This window comes from Zootoca vivipara, chromosome 2, assembly GCF_963506605.1.
Source record: "Zootoca vivipara chromosome 2, rZooViv1.1, whole genome shotgun sequence".
NCBI lineage: Eukaryota > Metazoa > Chordata > Lepidosauria > Squamata > Lacertidae > Zootoca > Zootoca vivipara.
Genome location: NC_083277.1, coordinates 71,352,452 through 71,371,891, shown reverse-complemented (window position 1 = coordinate 71,371,891; position 19,440 = coordinate 71,352,452). Strand labels below are relative to the sequence as shown.

General features: G+C 42.3%; 1 protein-coding gene across 3 annotated transcripts in view; it reads right to left on the bottom strand.

Moving 5' to 3' along the window:
- The window catches only part of ARHGAP26 (Rho GTPase activating protein 26), a 210,016-nt gene that overhangs the window by 35,517 nt on the left and 155,059 nt on the right, over nt 1-19,440 (bottom strand). For all 3 annotated transcript variants that reach the window (XM_060271691.1, XM_035105360.2, XM_060271692.1), the window contains exons 18-20: nt 13,097-13,256; nt 11,218-11,356; nt 8,149-8,302 (exon numbers count right to left, since the gene is read on the bottom strand). In XM_060271691.1, the coding sequence (XP_060127674.1) occupies nt 8,149-8,302; nt 11,218-11,356; nt 13,097-13,256 (453 nt within the window). The remainder of the gene's footprint in view (nt 1-8,148; nt 8,303-11,217; nt 11,357-13,096; nt 13,257-19,440) is intronic.

Sequence of the window (19,440 nt, the reverse complement as noted above, 5' to 3'; positions counted from 1 at the left end):
CTTTGTAGACTAAATATACCTTAAGGAACTGTCTGGAATCCCAAGACTGCACTCCCATAGTTGAGAGAAATTCAACATGGACTTGTTCTAATTATATAAAGGAGGCTAAAGCAACTACTGGGCACATAACCAGGAGACCAGAATCACAGGGAAGCTGTCTCTCAAAAGGAAAACTGCAAAGTTGAGAATGTTTTTATTTCAAATCCTCAACATCCTACTTAGGAAACAGAAACCTCTCATGCACATTGTCCCATTCCCAGCCCAGATACTTGGGCCAGCCAAAGGTATCCTTACTCCCACCCAAGAACTAGCAAAAAAGAAGTTGATATTGGAAATAGCCCCCTTGGAAACAGCAAAAACCAAGTCTTTTATCTAAAGTAGATCTTAGTAACTGTTTGGTGTACACACCACTGAATGCATACATAGTTTTTTAATGCTCTGCTGATACACACACCTTCTCTTGACCTACTTTCGTTATGACTGGATGCTGATAATGGCCAGACAGGATGCTAACAAATTATACATTCACGCACGAACAGTAATAAAATGCTTCTACTTACCAAAAGATGCACCTATCCTTTTCTATATAATATTTTCACATTGTTTCTTCCCCACTTCCTTGTTCTTTTTTGAAAACAATCAAGCTTTATTCTCTTAGATTTCTATAATGGTTCACTGTAATGTTTGCAATGTATGCTATAGAAAGTCAGAAGAATTTACGAACCTCCTTCTCTAGTACACCCAAGAAGTGCATCTTAGAATTCCAGTACATCATACAACTGAGCTTTTCTATCATGAACGAAATTTCTAGCCCCTAAGAAAATGCTGCAAATTCCCTTCAAATAAGAATTGCTTCACTGGGTGTAGGGAACTTTGCCCCAGATGTTGTTGAACTACCATTTCTGTCACCACTACCCTACCCTGGGTTTCAAGAAGATAAGCTTGCTGCAGTCAAAACTTCTTTAAAAATTCATTTTTAAAGTGATTTTCAAAAAGATAGCCACTATTTGAATAAGATTATGATCTTATAATACTGAACTACATTCACTTAAAATTAGTCATGAAGTATAGGCTAGTGTTAAACTATGTCCAGAAATGTTAGTTAATGTCTCCATCTTAAAAGGAACTTCAAGTGTTTTGTGATGGCAACAAAAACAACTATGTAAAACAGCATTTCAAAACAAACACAAACACAAACACACACACACACACACACACACACACTTCTTCCCAAGGCTGCTTATAGGTCAACATCAGTTTGACTATAACTCCTTCCTGAGCAATACTGACAAGTATCTGACAGCAGGCAAATCCTGTTGAATTGAAGAGCAGCTTCTGCCCAGACCTTCTCTGTATAAAACCAAACCCCAAGCCTAATAAATAAAATGCATTCACATAATAATCCAATCAGTTGCTAGACAGGAAATATATTTGCCCTTTAGCAAAATTACTTCTGAGAACTTCCTGACTTGCAATTGTCTACGTAGACAGGCAAAGCAAAAAATCTGAAAATTTCCCTGTAAGACAAAAGCCAGTGATTACAAAAACAAGAAGTAGGAACAAATATAAAATAAAATGCAGCAGATAAGTGCAGACCTATCAGAAAGTTTATATTTCATATTTTGTTTAAGTTGCCTGACCTTTCTAATGCGGCAAAGAATGTTGGTAAACTTTATAGTCAAAAGCAGCATGAATAACTCTTCTTGCAATATATGTGTGCAGAGAATGTGTTATTTATGTAGAACAGAAAGTGCAAAATACCACTTTTCATCCTATATACAGCACATTTATGCCAAGGTAGATTTTAAATTCATTTTACAGACACAAGAAAAGCATAAAATGCCTTTAGTGGTGAGTGCATTTGCAGACCCCCTGGTATTATTGCGTTATAGCCATGGGTCCACAGATGCAGCTGCCGACACACATCACCACACACTACTCTCCTTTGCATATGCCCTGGTTTCCCAGCTCAAAGTTCTTTGCAAACTTCATTGAACTAGGAGGGACTGGAGGCTTTTACGGTGCCAAGTTTGAGACACCAACTTTGCTCCCATCATATCCCCTGGAATGCACATAAAAACTCAAATGGCTTCTGCCTTCTTCTAAACCAAGGGTGAAGTGAGAGACTGTCTCTGCCCTTCCCTTGAATTATCTGCACATGTGATATGGGATGGGGGGGGGGAATCTATTGCATATTGAGCCAAGTTAATGTTTGTATTCCCTTGTTTATAACCTGTACATTGTTAGAAACAACATTTAAGGAACAGGAAATTGGATAAAATACAAAGGTTCTAAACTCTTGTTCTATTTAAAATTCACTCAAATTATTTCCTAGGAGAACATTTTCCTCCCTTTGGATGACATCCTCAACTCAGGCACAAAGCTGGGTGGCTCAGGGTCAATTATCACCTGTCAGCTTAATCTCCCTCTCAGGTTTGTTGTACAGCTTAAAACACTGGTGTAAGCTTCTTTGTTGAATGGGTGGGTGGGATATACATGCAACACATACAGGTGTACCCTAACAAGAGGCAGGTGACTAGCCACAATCTTGAGAAAAACAGCTGGGGTGAAAAAGAGTGGATGAAATCAAATGTCACAGATATACCTTAATAGTCTAGCTGTCAATTCTATTTGTTGTTGTTTAGTCGTTTAGTTGTGTCTGACTCTTCGTGACCCCATGGACCAGAGCACGCCAGGCACTCCTGTCTTCCACTGCCTCCCGCAGTTTGGTCAGACTCATGTTGGTAGCTTCAAAAACACTGTCAAACCATCTCGTCCTCTGTCGTCCCCTTCTCCTTGTGCCCTCCATCTTTCCCAACATCAGGGTCTCTTCTAGGGAGTCTTCTCTTCTCGTGAGGTGGCCAAAGTATTGGAGCCTCAGCTTCACGATCTGTCCTTCCAGTGAGCACTCAGGGCTGATTTCCTTCAGAATGGATAGGTTTGATCTTCTTGCAGTCCATGGGACTCTCAAGAGTCTCCTCCAGCACCATAATTCAAAAGCATCAATTCTTCGGCGATCAGCCTTCTTTATGGTCCAGCTCTCACGTCCATACATCACTACTGGGAAAACCATAGCTTTACGTATACGGACCTTTGTTGGCAAGGTGATGTCTCTGCTTTTTAAGATGCTGTCTAGGTTTGTCATTGCTTTTCTCCCAAGAAGCAGGCATCTTTTAATTTCGTGACTGCTGTCACCACCTGCAGTGATCATGGAACCCAAGAAAGTAAAATCTCTCATTGCCTCCATTTCTTCCCCTTCTATTTGCCAGCAGGCGACGGGACCAGTGGCCATGATCTTAGTTTTTTTGATGTTGAGCTTCAGACCATATTTTGCACTCTCCTCTTTCACCTTCATTAAAAGGTTCTTTAATTCCTCCTCACTTTCTGCCACCAAGGTTGTGTCATCAGCATATCTGAGGTTGTTGATATCTCTTCCAGCAATCTTAATTCCGGGTTGGGATTCATCCAGTCCAGCCTTTCTCATGATGAATTCAGCATATAAGTTAAATAAGCAGGGGGGAAATATACAGCCTTGTCGTACTCCTTTCCCAATTTTGAACCAATCAGTTATTCCATGTCCAGTTCTAACTGTAGCTTCTTGTCCCACATAGAGATTTCTCAGGAGACAGATGAGATGATCAGGCACTCCCATTTCTTTAAGAACTTGCCAGAGTTTGCTGTGGTCGACACAGTCAAATGCTTTTGCGTAGTCAATGAAGCAGAAGTAGATGTTTTTCTGGAACTTTCTAGCTGAAACTACCGTGTTTCCCACATTTTAAGACACCGTCTTATATTTATTTTACTCAAGAAAATAAGCCTATGGCTTATTTTCAGGGGGTGTCTTGGTTCTTTTATTAAGCAATCTATTTTTTATTAAGCAATCTTAGTTTTTAAAATAGCAATCCTTCCACGCGGAAGGAGGGTACCGAGCCAGCAGCAGCAACGCTGGCCGCTGCAATAGGAGGCAGGCCCCCAGAACCAGCGGCTGCTGCAGCCCCGACAAAGCGCACAGCAGCGCCGCTCGGTTCGAGGCAGCGGAACCCAGCAGCAGCGCCACCCTCGTCCTCCCAGTGCTATTGCTGCTGCTGTTGCTGTCAGGCCAGGCGGAGGCAAGGCTGCTGCTAGCCCCTGGGGGCCGTGGAGGCGGCTGGGCAGCGACAGCCAGAGCCCAGCCGGGCAGCAGCAGCAGGAGGAGGACGGAGGCAGGCGCTCGGAAGCGGTGGTGAGGCTGGGCAGGGACAGCCAGGGTCCAGCCGGGCTGACCCCGCCAGGGTCTTCGGGCTGCTGCTGCTGCTGAATCGGAGGTGGCTGGTGCGGCTGTGGCTCGTCTGCCATCACTGCCTCCATCTCTCTGGAGAACAATAATCCCATATTCTCCCTGCTTTGGGACATGTCTGGGGAAGGCAGAAAAATGGATGGCAGGCAGGCAAGAGTCCCACCAGTGGAAAGCTCCACAATAGGCCCTTGGAAGTAACTGGCTGGCTGGTGGAGGAGGAGGTAGAGGCGGAAAAAGGGAGGCGGGCGGAGAGGGCGCGCAGCTCACTCGCTTGGCTAGGCCTTCCCCGTCGCCGCACCACCAGCCACCACTGCAGCCCTCGCGGGAGCCGCCTGACTCGGCTGCTGGCTAGAGGGGCGCATACCCGAGCGGGAGCCGCCGACGCCGGAGAAGGAGGAGCCTACCACTGCCGTTGCTATGCCAGAGGAGGAGGAGGAGGGAGGCGCATCGCGGCCAGGCGTACACAAGGAAGGCCGGCCAATGGGAGCCCGCAGCCGCGCAGCAGCACCTCAGCTCTGCTGGGCTTAGCTTCTCCGCCTTGCAGCCGCCTGTGTCTGCCGCCATCACCGCTGCCGCCTCGGTCAGTCAGCCGGCCGGATAGCCTGCTGTGCGCGCAGCCTCAGTTGGCACGACTGCCCTCCTGTTGTCGCGGGAGAGGCAGGGAGCAAGCGAAATAGGGCGCGCTCAGCCCAGGAGGAGGAGTAAAGGCGTAGCCGCCTCCCCGCCTCCTCTTGTGCTCGGCCCGGAGCCCCTTGACGGGGAGAGATGGGCGCCCCCAAAGCGCCCCAACCGTTAGAGGTGTTCGCTGCCTCCCAGGCTTTTTCCCCCCCACCCCTCTCCCTGTGCGCTCAGCAGGCGGTGAAGAAATCAGCTGAGAGGCGCGTTTCCCCCCCCCACACCTGTCGCTGGTTCGCTGGCTCCCTGAGCATACAGGAGGGGCTGAGGAGGTGACAGGAACAATGGTGGCTTACTTCTCTTACTTCTAGAAAAACCCTCCCATGGCTTACTTTATGACTACGTATTAAAAAAGGGGAAACACAGTATTAGTCTACCGTAATAGCCCTCAGCAGTCAACCGTCCCCTTCTCCCATGGAGACAAACTACATTTCAATCATCCTGAATCTTTCTGAATCTTTCCAATTAGTGGCAAATCTGTAAATGACTTCTGCTTGCACTACTTAGGCCTGACCTGGTGATAACAAAATAAATTATGCAAGGTATGAAGCAGGACAGAAAAAGATATGGCAAGGGATCACCTATCTACTTTAAATTTTCAAATATCCTGGGCCTGATTTTTTATTTATTGAATTTATTTATTGAATTTATATACCACTCTATACCCAGAGGTGTCAGGGCGGTTCCCAGAAAAGACCATATGAAGTTGGTAAAAAAAATGCTTCTAATCACTGGCCATCCAGAAGCAGTGCTAGAGCAAGGAATGCTCCTAAGCTCCAAAACTACAAAGCTGACCTGACCCCATTTAAGGGAAACAAATCACCCACACATTTGATAAGCACATGCTACATTCACCCAAAAAACAAAGCAATTGACTCTTAAGGACACCTTGTTCTAATCTATTCAAAAACACCCTGCTCTCTTTATCACATCTCAATGGTAAGCTACTGCAGAAATGGGATCAACTGGCATTGTACAATGAAGAACAAAATTCAGAAGGTGGTGGCTATAATTCTGCTGTTATATTTCAGAAGCCGATAATGAATCTGTTCTAATTTAAAGGACAAATAAAAATTGACAGCCCAACAACCTTCAATGGCAAGCTCTAAAGATAGCAGTGATCATGAAAATAAATCAGAGAGCAGATTGAAAATGGCAAGTACTGGCTGAAAGCAATATTGTTTTATGGGTGATTTTTGTACTTTAACATTTAACTGATTCCCACTGTTTATTGACAGTGAAATGAATGAAGCAAGTAATCCAACGAAGGAGCTATGCTTGTTTGATTTGTAATTGAGAGTGCTTGCTTATTTCTCAAGTCACAATTCAAAAAGTAGTGACAGTAGACTTTTAGCTGATGCACACAAAATGCCAACATGACAGGAGTTTGTTGTTGTTTTTTTTAAAAAAAATGGAATAAAAATTGTTTTGCTTCATCCCATTAAAAAAAAAACCCAACATTCCCACTCTAGAAACTCTACTTGGGTGCTTCAAAAATGAGCGGAAACTATGTTTATGACAGCCATCAATTTCAGTGTTTTGCCAGCACTCATTCATTCTGATGATTTTTTTACTATAAAGTAGGCTGTGCTAGGAAAATATTTGCTTTCCTACAAAGAAACCAGAATTCAAAGCAGAATGTAGGGCGAAACATAATTATGTGCTCAGATATTTTATCAAAGTTGTCTGCACACTTTGGTGTAGCTTCCATCTCTCAAAGTTTTGACTGGGTTAAGATCCTTATTCTCTTCTTAACTTAAAGGCTATCTGGTAATATAACCAGTCTTCTTACCTTAAAGGCTACCTGGTAATAAAACCAGTCTTCCCACCATTTCTACAGTAAATGGAAAAAGACCACTTTATTGATTAAGGACTTATTCCTGGCACATTTCAAAAGGAATGTGATGTCAAGTTCAATGGCTGAACACCTTTTGAGCCAACATTCTATCATTCTTTTGATACATCTCCTCTTTATGCTTGTGTGTTTTTAATTTCACATATCACAAGAACCATCAGGCAGTCTATAGTTTAGGAATTAGAAAGAAGGGAATAAATTACTAAACAGACACACACAGAGAGTTTAGAAACTCAAACACCAGTAAGCCAATGAACACAACCTTCTGTGCCATCTGAGTTTCTGGGACGCCTTGACATAAGGAACATATTTGAATGATGGCAACATCCACTTGGTCAACTTGATGCCTGTAAGAATTCTGGAACAACAGCCACTGTCTTAACAGGAAAGCTTGCCACAGAGTCCAGAATTTGACACTGAAGAGGCTGCATAGCTGCCACCAAAAGCAACAACCTTTTTTCCTCTTCCATCTCTTTTCTCTGGTAATGTCTACTTATAAACTTTTTAATTTCTCCACCCTGTCTCAAGGAAGCAATGCAAGGATAAGAAAAACTCACAACACACTGATGTCATGTCAATGTCTTTTACAATGTAGACCTCATCAGGGGACAAAGGAGGAGGCCTCTGATGACAGCTGCAGGTGTTCTAAAACATTTAGTTACTACCACAGTTTGGAGTGGATTCTGTCTGTGCAGAAAGGAAGCTCAAGTGTGGTGAGGAACTTCTGCTGAACTTTGTTGCCAGACACAACAGAGCCTAGGGAAATGACTGATTTTTTTTTTTACCACACCAGAAGTCTGCTGCTACTCATGTGAGAAATCAGCTGTGAGAGATTAGGAACAATTCCTAGTAGAACTGGACCATTCCTCTGAGATTTAGGATTAGGCATTTCATTGAAACGTTGACAATGCACAAACAGCAAAAAGACAGGCACACAGTTAGCTGGTGAAGAACTGTGCCAAAAGCACTTTTTCAGTTTTAGCTACATAGGAAATCCTCTCTCTGATTCTGGGAGTGAATGAAACTAGGAAACACCCCTGTGTAGCCAACACAAAACACAAGACATGTGCACAAATGAGCAAGCTGGAGTGTAAAGACATAAAAAAAACCTAGATCCAAAGCCACCCCACTTATTCAGAATAATGGAAGGTAAATTAACAAACCCAAAACATATTGAACTTATGTACATTTCTCTTCAGAGTTTGAAAATATAAAGTACATATTGTAGCTTGTGGTTACAGTAGTATTAAACATTACTGAATCAACAGTCTTTATTCCTAATAAGCAGAACAGTGGGTCAGCAGAAAGGAAATACTGACATATTAATCAGGATTGTACTCACAGTGAGTTTGGCCTGTTGGGTTTAATAACTTCTAAGTCAGGGTCACTGGAGTTCATGTTAGACTGAGGAGTGCTGTTGGAATGGAGGAAACTGTTGATGTTCGATGATGTCACTGATTCCAGGCTGGAGTTGATGATACTGTTCCTGTTCTCCTCTGGAAAAAAAAGAACAAAATAATGAACGATAGAGATACATGTACTAAAATTCATTAAACTAGAGAGAATGCATTTGTCGTATTTTTTTGTATGGAGAGAGGATTTTTTGTACCAGTTAGCATCAGAAGATGATTCATATCCTATGCCCAAAAATTCTAATTCTAATTCTACAGTAAAGAGGTTCCATTTTTGTTCATACCTCTATGGCTATTCAGCTAAAGCTCAGATTTATGCTCAAAATATTTTCTTCTTTTGTCTGCTTAAGGGGCTAATTTTTTTGTCCTTTGTGACATGACAATGTCTCTTGATGTGGGGGCAGGTGCATATCTGCAAGTGAAATTATTAAGTATAATATAGAACTGACAGTAGTGAGCTCAGCATAATTCCACATGACTACTTCCCAGGGCTTTTGCTCAGCCGGAACTCAGTTCTGGCACGTCTCAGGTGGGGTCCATTGCCATTAGAAGAGAACAAGGGAGGCATTTGTGGTGAGTTCCAGCACCAATTTTTCTAGTAAAATAGCACTGCTGTTTCCTTGTACATTTTGAAAGCCCAATAATATATTCTCATGCAGTGAAGAGGTTAAATATTTGTCTTCATAACCATACTGGAGAACAGGCATTAGACCTCTTTTTCTTAAAAACTTTATTTGAGTTCTATTAATCAATCTGATCTCTGTTTTTAATTTCCTTTTCTCGATAAGGGATTTGTAGTTGAATAACCAAGATTAAGATTTTCTATCACACAGTTGTTTCTTTTTATGTTATTTTTTAAGATGGGAACTGTCAGATGGGACTCCCTACAGGGAGCCTCCCCCCCCCCCCCGTCATCCTGACCAGCACTTCACCCAGCGAGAGTAGTAGCAGCAGGTCAGGCAGGGGGAATGAGGAGGGGAGCGGAATGGAGGGAAGGCTCAGTGAGGTATCAGAGCCCTTGCACCGCCCAAGCCAACTAGTGGAGGAAGGAAGGCTCAGCGATGTATCAGAGCCCCTGCACTGCGCTAGCCCACAAGTGAAAGAGCTGCTTCCGGTGCCCAAATTGAGGCGTGCGCCCAAACACAGGGTGAGAGGGCGGTGTTTCGGGGTGCCCAAGCTATTATGCTGGCCCCGGATTCTGCGAGTGACTAGGAGGTCATGTTTTCTGCTATCTCTGCACTGCAAATAGTATGCAAAATAAAACCTGTAAAGACAGAACGGACTGGAGCGTCTTTACTTGAGAGTAGCCGCAACAATCCCCTGACAGGAACTATATGAATTTCTTATGTAAATGTTACCACAAATCTTAACTACATGTTCTAAAAACTGTCTTTCACCACTACAATCACAAGCAATATCAGATCTGAAAGAACTACTATATGCTTTCCTCAACTGCTTCAGTGCCATTTTGATGCATTAAGTATCATACAAATAGAAAACAGCTATTCTTCAGGATTCCTTGCAACTACAATGTTTCTTAAAAAAATTCCTTCAGTAGCACCTTAAAGACCAACTAAGTTTTTATTTTGGTATGAGCTTTCATGTGCATGCACACTTAAGAAGTGTGCATGCACACGAAAGCTCATACCAAAATAAGTGTGCATGCACACGAAAGCTCATACCAAAATAAAAACTTAGTTGGTCTTTAAGGTGCTACTGAAGGAATTTTTTTATTTTACTTCGATCCAGACCAACACGGCTACCTACCTGTAACCAGAATGTTTCTTAAGATTTCTTAGGTAATTCCTTCTTAAGATCATCCACATACCACAGAGAATCCCCAACAGAAAATGTTCTTGGCTGTCTGTTGCAAATCACAATTCTACGTTCAGAGCCAATATCATATTTTTTCTGGAGTTAATGCAGCTGTGTCTCTGCTTTCTATGTCCTGTCACTTAAATGAAATTCACATTACAAGAAACAGTTGACTCCCAAGTAATGGGTATCTCTGCCATGAAAGCATGGGCTCTCTCTACAAAAATGTAACTATATGACTATGACATCCACACTATCCTTTGAGAAGATTCTTCCAAGATGAGCGAGTACTTGATTCTACTGCACATTTTTTGTAGGACAGGCATTATCAGAGGGACCAGAGATCAGTGGGATCTCCTAAGGCAGAAAACACTTTTCATTATTAAGTCTCTCACTTATTTCCCAGCTTGTAACATTCAGATTGCAGAAGACAAACAGAAAAGAGGAAGAGACCTCTTCAGTGAACACTACTGTCCATTATTTATTCATTGAAGGATAGTTTAGATTAGAAGGACCACATACGAGTTGCAATGAATGCCTGGAGATCAGCAAAGATTGGGTTGCACGTGAAAACACAATGAACTGAACTGAGATTGCTTTGATAAAACAAAATTTGTACAAAACAACACAGAAAGTTTTAATTCTTCAAAGCTGAACAGAAAAGCCTGAGAATAGGGGAAATGTCTCTAAACACAAAGGAACAAGAGGGAGTCTCCCAATGGCAAAACCTTTTAATGGTGATTAAGTTTGACGTCTATTGTTTGCCTGGTTCTCCTTGCATGCTTTTCTTTTTAACTCACAAAAACTGCCATCCAGGGAATGTAAATTATTTTGGCATCAAGTCTGTGAAGCTCTAATGGAAATTAGACAAAAGAGCTACTTACCTATGAGCAAAGCTGTAACAAGGGTATCCTATCTACTGCTATGGGTAGGATTACATGACCATGGTCACAGACTGGGGTGGGGAAATGAATCTAGGGAGAATAGAGTGTAGTTGCTGCTTTTATTTTGTGCTGGACAATATAGGGCTAGGAAAACAACAAAGACATTAGAAACTTGAAGCCTTACACTTACAGGTGTGTCTCCTTCTTACTGCTGCTGAGAACCAAGTCTCTTGACCATCCTGAGACAAAGCAATATAATATGACAGCACAACCAATTGCACAGAGGATTAAGATACTTACGCTTTTCACTGGGTTGCACAGTATGGAAGAGAGTTAAGGGTCTCTCACTGCATGATGGTGGCTTGGAATCTGTACTCTTCTTTCGAGACAAAAGCAGCTGAGAATTTGATTGTGGTGTATCTGGAACGGTGTTGAATATCTATTGTGGTGGTGGTGTTTTAGGGGCGGGAAAAAGAGAGTCAGGAATGCTGAGGTGTTCAGTTGCTCCCAAGCTTTGCAATAGTAGAGGACAAGTATCATAGATTTAATGCCAATTCAACATGAAATAAAATGTGTGGTGGAGAGGAGTTCTCAACAATGGCTGTAAAGATTAGTCTAAGAATTTTGATAGGAAAAAGGAAACAAGTATTTCTTGGTTTATTCACCACTAACATTTCAAATGATTCCACTCCTGATTTGGATGAGCATCTACTAATGCTATTAAATTGCTCAGAAATCATTTAAATTTTCTGATTGCACAGACAATTTAATGGCCTGCATACGAGATAACTTGGCAATCCACATCAGACTGTAATTCAACCAGATGTTCCAGGAAGCGCCTAGCTGCAATTTCTTTGCATAAATCAATAACAGATTCAAACACTGCACACTGATCTTAAGATGCATGGATGCAAGTTCAGACTGAGGGCATGCATTGACTCATCAGAAATTTATTGATGACAACTTGACAGGTTAATCAATGACCTCATTGAACTGTCACTATTCCAAAACACCCATCTTCTTCCTCTGTTAAGGCCACAGAAACTGGATTATTATCAAAACACTTAAGTCAGAGCTTGGAAATTAACCAAAATTGTAGTTGCTGCACATCACGGAAAAGCAGGAGCCGATCCTTTTGAGGCTAGCACGTGCCTTTTCCAGTAATCTATATCTAGATGCAGTGTTGCAGTGGGCTTAATGGCCTTAGTGTGGGCTCTCTTTTAAGCTTTGCCACCCTCAATCCTTCCCTTTCCCCATCTCTTGGGGGGCACTCACATTTCACTGCCTTATCCGGAACATAAGATGGTACCTCATACCAAGTTAAATTGGTGGTCTGTCTAGATTAGTGTTGTCAGCACTGGTTGGCAGCGGCTCTCCAGGGTTTCAGGCAGCCCTGCCAGCCCTACCTGGAGATGCTGGGGACTAGAGACGCTGGGGACATTCTGCAAATTTCCCTGCCTTTAGGCAGGTCCACAACATACATTAAAAGCACATTCAACACGCAGTTAATTCAGATTATTTTCCTCAAAGTATATTATAGCAGATTAAGAGTGCTAAGAATTGTAGCTATATAAGGAGGAAACTACAGTTCCCAGGATCCTCTATGCTTCAAATATGCTTCCCTCTTTTCTACTTTCTCCCTCCCTGCTTAGCTGTAAACTTCTACTCTGATGCTGGAGGATAATGGAGTGTCCTTTGTGGTATCAGCAGCTATTACACTTTTTAACTTAGGCTTCTGTCACCCTTTCTCTGATGTACTGGCTCCTGGGCACACAAATCTAGCTTGAGTTAGAAGTGAGTATTAGTGTAATAATTATGATTTCCAAAGGCATCACTTTCCCGCCAAAGCACAGTGAATGTCCAGCAGCATTTGAGGCGCCAGAGGTTCCACACCTTGGTCTAAAGGCTTTAAAGGAGCATTAGGAGTAGGACATTGCCTAGTGAAAGGCTATAAGATTCCCAAACATTTTATTACCTTTCTCTAATTCAGCTAAAACCCCTTCCCCAAAATCAGTAAAATGGTTCCATATGTGGAAAGGCTCATGGAGATATGAATATTAAAGTTATTGTCTCTTCCTGTAACTCTGTGGATAAGGACAGCTGGGAAATATGCATTAGATTAGAAAGCATTTGCAAACAATAAAAAAGATTGGAAGATGTACAAATTCAAGCAAATTACCTTGTCATGGTTTTCAATTAAAATCTCAACCACAATATTTTGGAATTTGATGTCCATAATCGCAGCAACCGTTTCTTCTTGTGGCCGCATTAACGTTGGTCCAAAAACAACCCCCAGGTTTGCGACAGTCATTAGATTCTGTTTGTGGTTCTGAGCAACGCTGTAATGAAGCAAATAACGATTATATTAAACGGGCTATAAATAGTCTGGGCTTGCCCATTTCTCTAGGATAAAAATCCTACCAAATATTTGTGTGCTATTTGGAAACCTGCAAAGCTCAGCAGTGTGGAACAGCAATAACCCTGCTGGTAAAAGATAAATGAGTTATTCTACCATTTTCTAGATACTGGAAGCGGAGGTGGTGCATACACTGATCGCAAAAGGACTAGGGATGAGTAGAAATCTTCAATCACTCAATATGTGTCTTGATTGTCCATGCCCTACTCTGCATGCTTTCCAATTTAAGTGGGTGAATTGTTAGATTTTATTTCAGAATTCCTACACATAGTTCCATTTTTACCACGTAGCATTTTATACTTTCTTCTCAAATTCAACCCATAGTTAAGCTTGTGGGGATTCAGTTAGATAACATTATCATTCCCCAATTCTCATAGCCATTCATTCACACACACACACACACTTAAAAGAGCCACTATACAAAACCAAACCAAATGTCAGGTTGCAATATTTCTTGGCTCAATGATTTCAGAGGCTCACTGATATTGACCTTTTTCAGGGAAAAAATATATTGAGAAAAGAATTATTTTGGTATAAGCATTCACCTTCTAGAGGCTTACTTGTTAGATATATTGAGCAAAACAGCAAGCAAGGTGTGGCCAGAGAGTAGACTGTGACATTTCCATGCAAAATCCAAATGTTAGAGAAGCAGTTAGTGATGAAAATACTTTTTCTAGCTGGGCTACACTGATCTACATTCAGAAAGGAACCCAGGATTCCAATTAAGTCCAAATTAAATAGAATGAATTTGCTGGCAAATTCTAGATCATGGGTTGGCAACGTGCGGCCCATGGGCCAGATGCAGCCCATGAATACCATTTTACCAGCCCACAAGCCGCCCCCGAACCGAGCCGCCCGCTCAGTGAGTCCCCTGCGCGCTGTGCTAAACCGAAGCAGCGTGGCGCGGGGACTTGCAAAGTGGAGCCGGAAATTGTGTCTGCGCGCATGCAGATACCATCTGGGCATGTGTAGAAGCGATTTCCGGGATTGCACTGCGCCGGTCCTGCCCACGAACGATCTCCATGGGAGTGATCCGGCCCATGGCCGGTAAGCCTTGCCAAACCCCGTTCTAGATGGTGATTTTACACTGGAGCAATAACAGCAGCACAGAGCACCTGCTGGTTTGCAGTGAAGATTGATGTCATACCTATACAGTATGGGAAAATGCACTGGAAAATGTTCTAGGATAAGTAGTCAGATCTGTGGGCTGATAACAGTGTTATTTACTGTGCCCGAGCATGGTTCTTCTAGTACATGATGTTGATTTAAGGCATGTCTCTGACTCACCCAGGTCAGGGGTGAGACAGACAATTTCCTTTGATCTCACCAACAAAACATATCACAGTGAGAGAGACTATAACTCAAAACGAAAGCGTTATTCGGCTATGTACCTACTGGTCTCTGCAAACTGAAACCTCCAGTGAATGAAGAAATGACTCAGGTCCAGATTTTTCTTAACTGAAAGTTGTTTTAGTGATTGGGGAGGCAGTATAAAATTGTAGGTCAGAGAGGTAGAGAAGAGGTCAGTTCCAAAAGACACTCCAAGCAAATAAGGTAGATATAGAAAGAGAGGCAGATAGCAGAGACTTGCAGCGCCAGTTAATCAGAGAAAGAACAACAGGGTTATTTTGTGAGGTACACATAGGCGGGGATTTGTTACACACAGTCTGCTAACAAGAAGGAATTTATATAAGGAAGGGACAGACTAGCATTGTATTACAGAGAGGAGAAAATGCACAGTGGGGATTGCTGGTAAAAGCTACTTTGACCGTAAGAAATCTATTCCAGACACAGATGCAACAATGGCTAAGCACAGCTCCCAAGACGCACAAGGAAAGACAATTTTCCACCAGCAAATATGCAGTGAACATATGACTTTAATACACTTTCCATGTTTGAATGTGCAGTTTATTAGACAATAGCTTCCAGACACCTATAGCAGATTTGGGTAGCATAAACTGATGTTTATTATGAAGGTACTGATGAAGCTTCTCAAAGCTGGACTTTTCTGCAAAATACCTCTAGATTTTTAATCTCCCCCCCCCCCCCCCCGCACCCCCACACTCCTCTGCAAAACACATTTCTCTGCACACAGCAATATAGAATATCAGGAGGGGATACATGTTAGGTTTCTACAAGCACAACAGTAGTTTAATGTTGCAGTGTGGTGAGTTATGCAATGCCCCTATCTGCAACTTGGAAGTGCTACACTGCAGTCACATGGGATGGGATCAAGCGATATTTTTAAAAATATGCCTTGCCCCCAGTCTTTCTTTCCCATGGTCCCACAATATGTCATCTAGACTGGGAGCACCCTGTCAAGTTACACATGGACTTTGGCTTCTAAGACCAAGTTCTGATCTCTTAACTCCTTATGTCTGAGTAACGAAGTTCCAAAGAGCTATCTTGACAGAGACTGCCAAAAGATTATGATGAACTACACTGTGCCCCGAATTACATTAGCAGCTTTTGATCTACCAGAAAAATCACTGTCACGTTTTGTATGTACTGGAAGGGGCCCCAGACTTTGAGCTTTCATTTTTTTTAAAAAAGCCAGTCTCCAGCCCTCCTATAAAGTTATGCAGCTATTGCTAAAAGAGGTGCTTGGACAGCAGGAAATAGGAAGAGCTGCCATTTCCCCTTCCCCTTTGGTGCACTTTTCCTGCTTCTGTCTTATTTTCTAGTAGTCCTTGGGATCTCCACAGTTTGCCTTTCCTTTTTCCCTAGCAACCAGGAGGCATCTTTTTTGTGGTGGTATCACAACGATTTTCTGATTTTGTGTTATGCCATGGCTCCTACAGCAACCATTTTGAGACTGACTAAAAAGGTTGGCAACCCTAGTGATGTTAAATTCTCGAGAATATTCTCAAGAATATTCTCGATTAATGAGGTGTGTACATTTAAAGCAGCTGTGTAGACACAGAATTTACAGTTTGTGGAGAATATTCTCCTGAGAATTTTCTAGCAGAGAATATTCTCTGGAGAATATTCTCACCTCACATCACTAGGCAACCCATTGTAAAATATTCCAGTTGTCTAGCACCTCCAACACTTTATCAACCTCATATATCAGCAAAAGCTTTTTCCCCAAACCAGAACTCAGTTCCGGCATCTCTCAGGTGGGTGCCATTGCCATTATAAGAGAATAAGGGAGGTATTTGTGGTGAGTTTTCTAGAAAGATAGCACTGAGTAAAAGCCAAATTCATGCAATGTCAACAATGGTCCAGTTCAACAGGTAAAGCTGAACTGTGCAAAGGTGCCGGTATTCAAAAGAAAAAAAATGTACCCATTTCACTCCTCCCCCGGTCTCCCTACTGTCATGCTACCATGGTTCAGCTGGCTGTTAACATTTGAATTTGGGCTTGTAATTATCATCAACATCAGCTTCCTCAAGCAAAACCCAAGTGGTAAGCAAATGACAAACCTTGCCTATAGCTTGTGGTTTGTCTGGAGTGAGACAAAACATGAGCTCAGATTCAAACTATGCTTCAGCTCTGGGTAAAAGCAGGACTCAGAGCATCAAAGAGACTACATTTTTTCCGATGAGTGGTGAGTTTAGTGTTTGTTGTCAACCAGGCCAAGATGTCTATTCCATTTAGTAAAGGGTGGAATTTTGTGTTGTTTTACCTTCATATACTGATATTAGATGTCATTTTGCTCCTGCATAAAGCTTGATCGCAGTCTGAAGACCTACATTCTTTGTACATTCTGTTTACAAATGCTGGACAAAAATGTCTGCAATTTTTTATTATTCAGCCAAAGTGTTTTGATTCTCTCCTTTAGCTGTATAATTTAAATATAAAGTATACTGGCACCTGCTTTTGTTGACTGAAAAGGAACAAAAACCACATTGGAAACAGCTTGTCGAGCCTCACAAATTTCTCAGTCGTATAATGAAAGGTAACTGAAAGCTCCTTATCTGTTCTACAAAAACATATATTAGTTTGGCCAGCACACATCATTGAGTAGTGTTGCTTAACAAGCATTCTGTATGTACCAAAATATTTAAAATAACCAAGGAGAACAGGATAACTACATGCAAAATCTCAGACGTTGTGAATGCTGGCTGGTGGTGTACCAGAAACATCACTCTAAAACAGGGTAGTCCATCATGCAGCCCGTGGGTCGCATGCAGCCCTCAAGGCCCTCAGCAACAATGTCCTTATCTGCCTCCACACAGCCTGAGTAACAGTAAGCTCACCTCTCCTTCTTTGCCTCTGAGGGGTGGGGGGGGGGAACTGCCTTACACCACTAGCGCAGCAGCCTGCCATGCAAAGGGGGGGGGGAAGTGAGGGGAGAGAGAAGGTGGGTGAGGTAAAAAGTGGAGGAGAAAGAGAGCATGAAATATGAATATGAAGTGTATATAAATAAGGGCAAAGGCTGAGATTAACAATAACAATAATAACAAATTGAGTGAGCCAAGAGACATGGAGGCAAAAACAAGTGAAGTGTGGGTGCTGAGGTAAAAAGCCAAGGGGAGGAATGGACTAAAAAAACAGGAGGGGACTGAGGGGAAATGGAGTTTGGCAAAGGTGTGAAGAGGGAGGCTGAGGTAGAGAAAAGTGTTTGATAGATGCACAAGCCTGTAAAAATGGGAGATGCTGAGGCAGGAGGTGCTGAGAGGTTAAAAAGAAAAACCCAGGTGTGAGAGGGAAGGCTAGTCAGCAAGAATGGACAAGTGGGCTAAAAAGTGTTGGTCAGCAAATGTTTTACAAATGTGCAGGAGGAGTGAGGTGATTGCTTCAAATACGCTGATCAGAGGCCTTCTTTTCATCATGAATGAGTGTTGGCAATGAAAAAGGTTAGTGACATTTCGAATTACTGTATAAATCCTTATAAATCTCTGGTGTTTCTTTTTCTCAATTATTTTGTGATTTCTCTTTTGAATAAATTTATACTTTACTCATTAATTGAGTATTTAATTATATATATATTTAATTAAATATATTGTATACATTAAATAATATTAGCTATGTTGCGAACACTTTAATTTACAAGATGGAAATTTAATTCAGTGTGTGGCCCACAGGTTCTGTTTCAAAGTACTCTTGCAGTCCACTTGGTCTTAGAGGTTGGACCGCCCTGCTCTAAAAGGTAAACATTTTCCATTTTCATAAATGCCATGAAATGCAAATTTTAAAAGGGCACAGAAGAGGCTGAGATAAATATGTTTCACAGTGTATGACACTGAACTACAAAGGATATTGTGTGGTTTAGTGCCTATTTATAAAGTAACTGTGGAGGAAGGCTTGAGGTTTCTGTAATATGGAACAGATTGTCTCATGCAGGGGTGGGAAACGTTTGAACCTCTCAGATGTTGTGGACTCCTACTCTCATCAGCCCCAGTGAACAGGGCCAACAGTCAGGTATGATAGACTACAATTCCTAACAACTCCTGGGAGTGTCACATAGGGGTGGCCTGCCCCATTTCGCAACCTGAAACAGGCAGGTGCCACACGCCCCCAAAGCCTTGATTACTGGGTGATGGCTTCTGGGAAGATCTTGAGAGATCTCATGGGAGTTCCATGAGACCTTGCTGGAAAAGTTGCCAGTGCACAACCCCAGTGGTGGCAGGGCAGCCCGTGGGGACACCGCTGCATGCAATTCCTCCACCCAAGGTGGCTGCTTCAGTCTGCCTCATGGGTGGGCCAGCTCTGGTGTCACAAGTTCGCCATCTCTGGTCTAAAGGTTCTACAAGACTACCGTACTTGCAGGTCAGCTTCCTTGTTGTGTGACTGAGGGCCAAGCTGCATGTTGCAGTCCCAACCAAGAAACCGTAAGAAATATTACGAAGTGTGGAAACATGTAGCACAGATTCTCCACGTTATATTAGCAGATCCATTTGCTAATGTGGAAACTTTCAATGTGGGAGAGAATCTGTGCCATAACTGCTCAGTAGCAGTGCCACTGAAAGGAAAAGCCTGATACAGACAGTATCTGAAGTGGTTCTTACCATTTTGTAAAGCATTTTGAGAGCACAAAACACCTTAGGTGACTCCATTCAGAATCTTGCAATTTATTTTTATTTTTATGACAAGTGTAGGTTTCAAATCATGACACCTTCCAGAGATACCTGGAAAAACCTATATTTCACAATTCATCTACT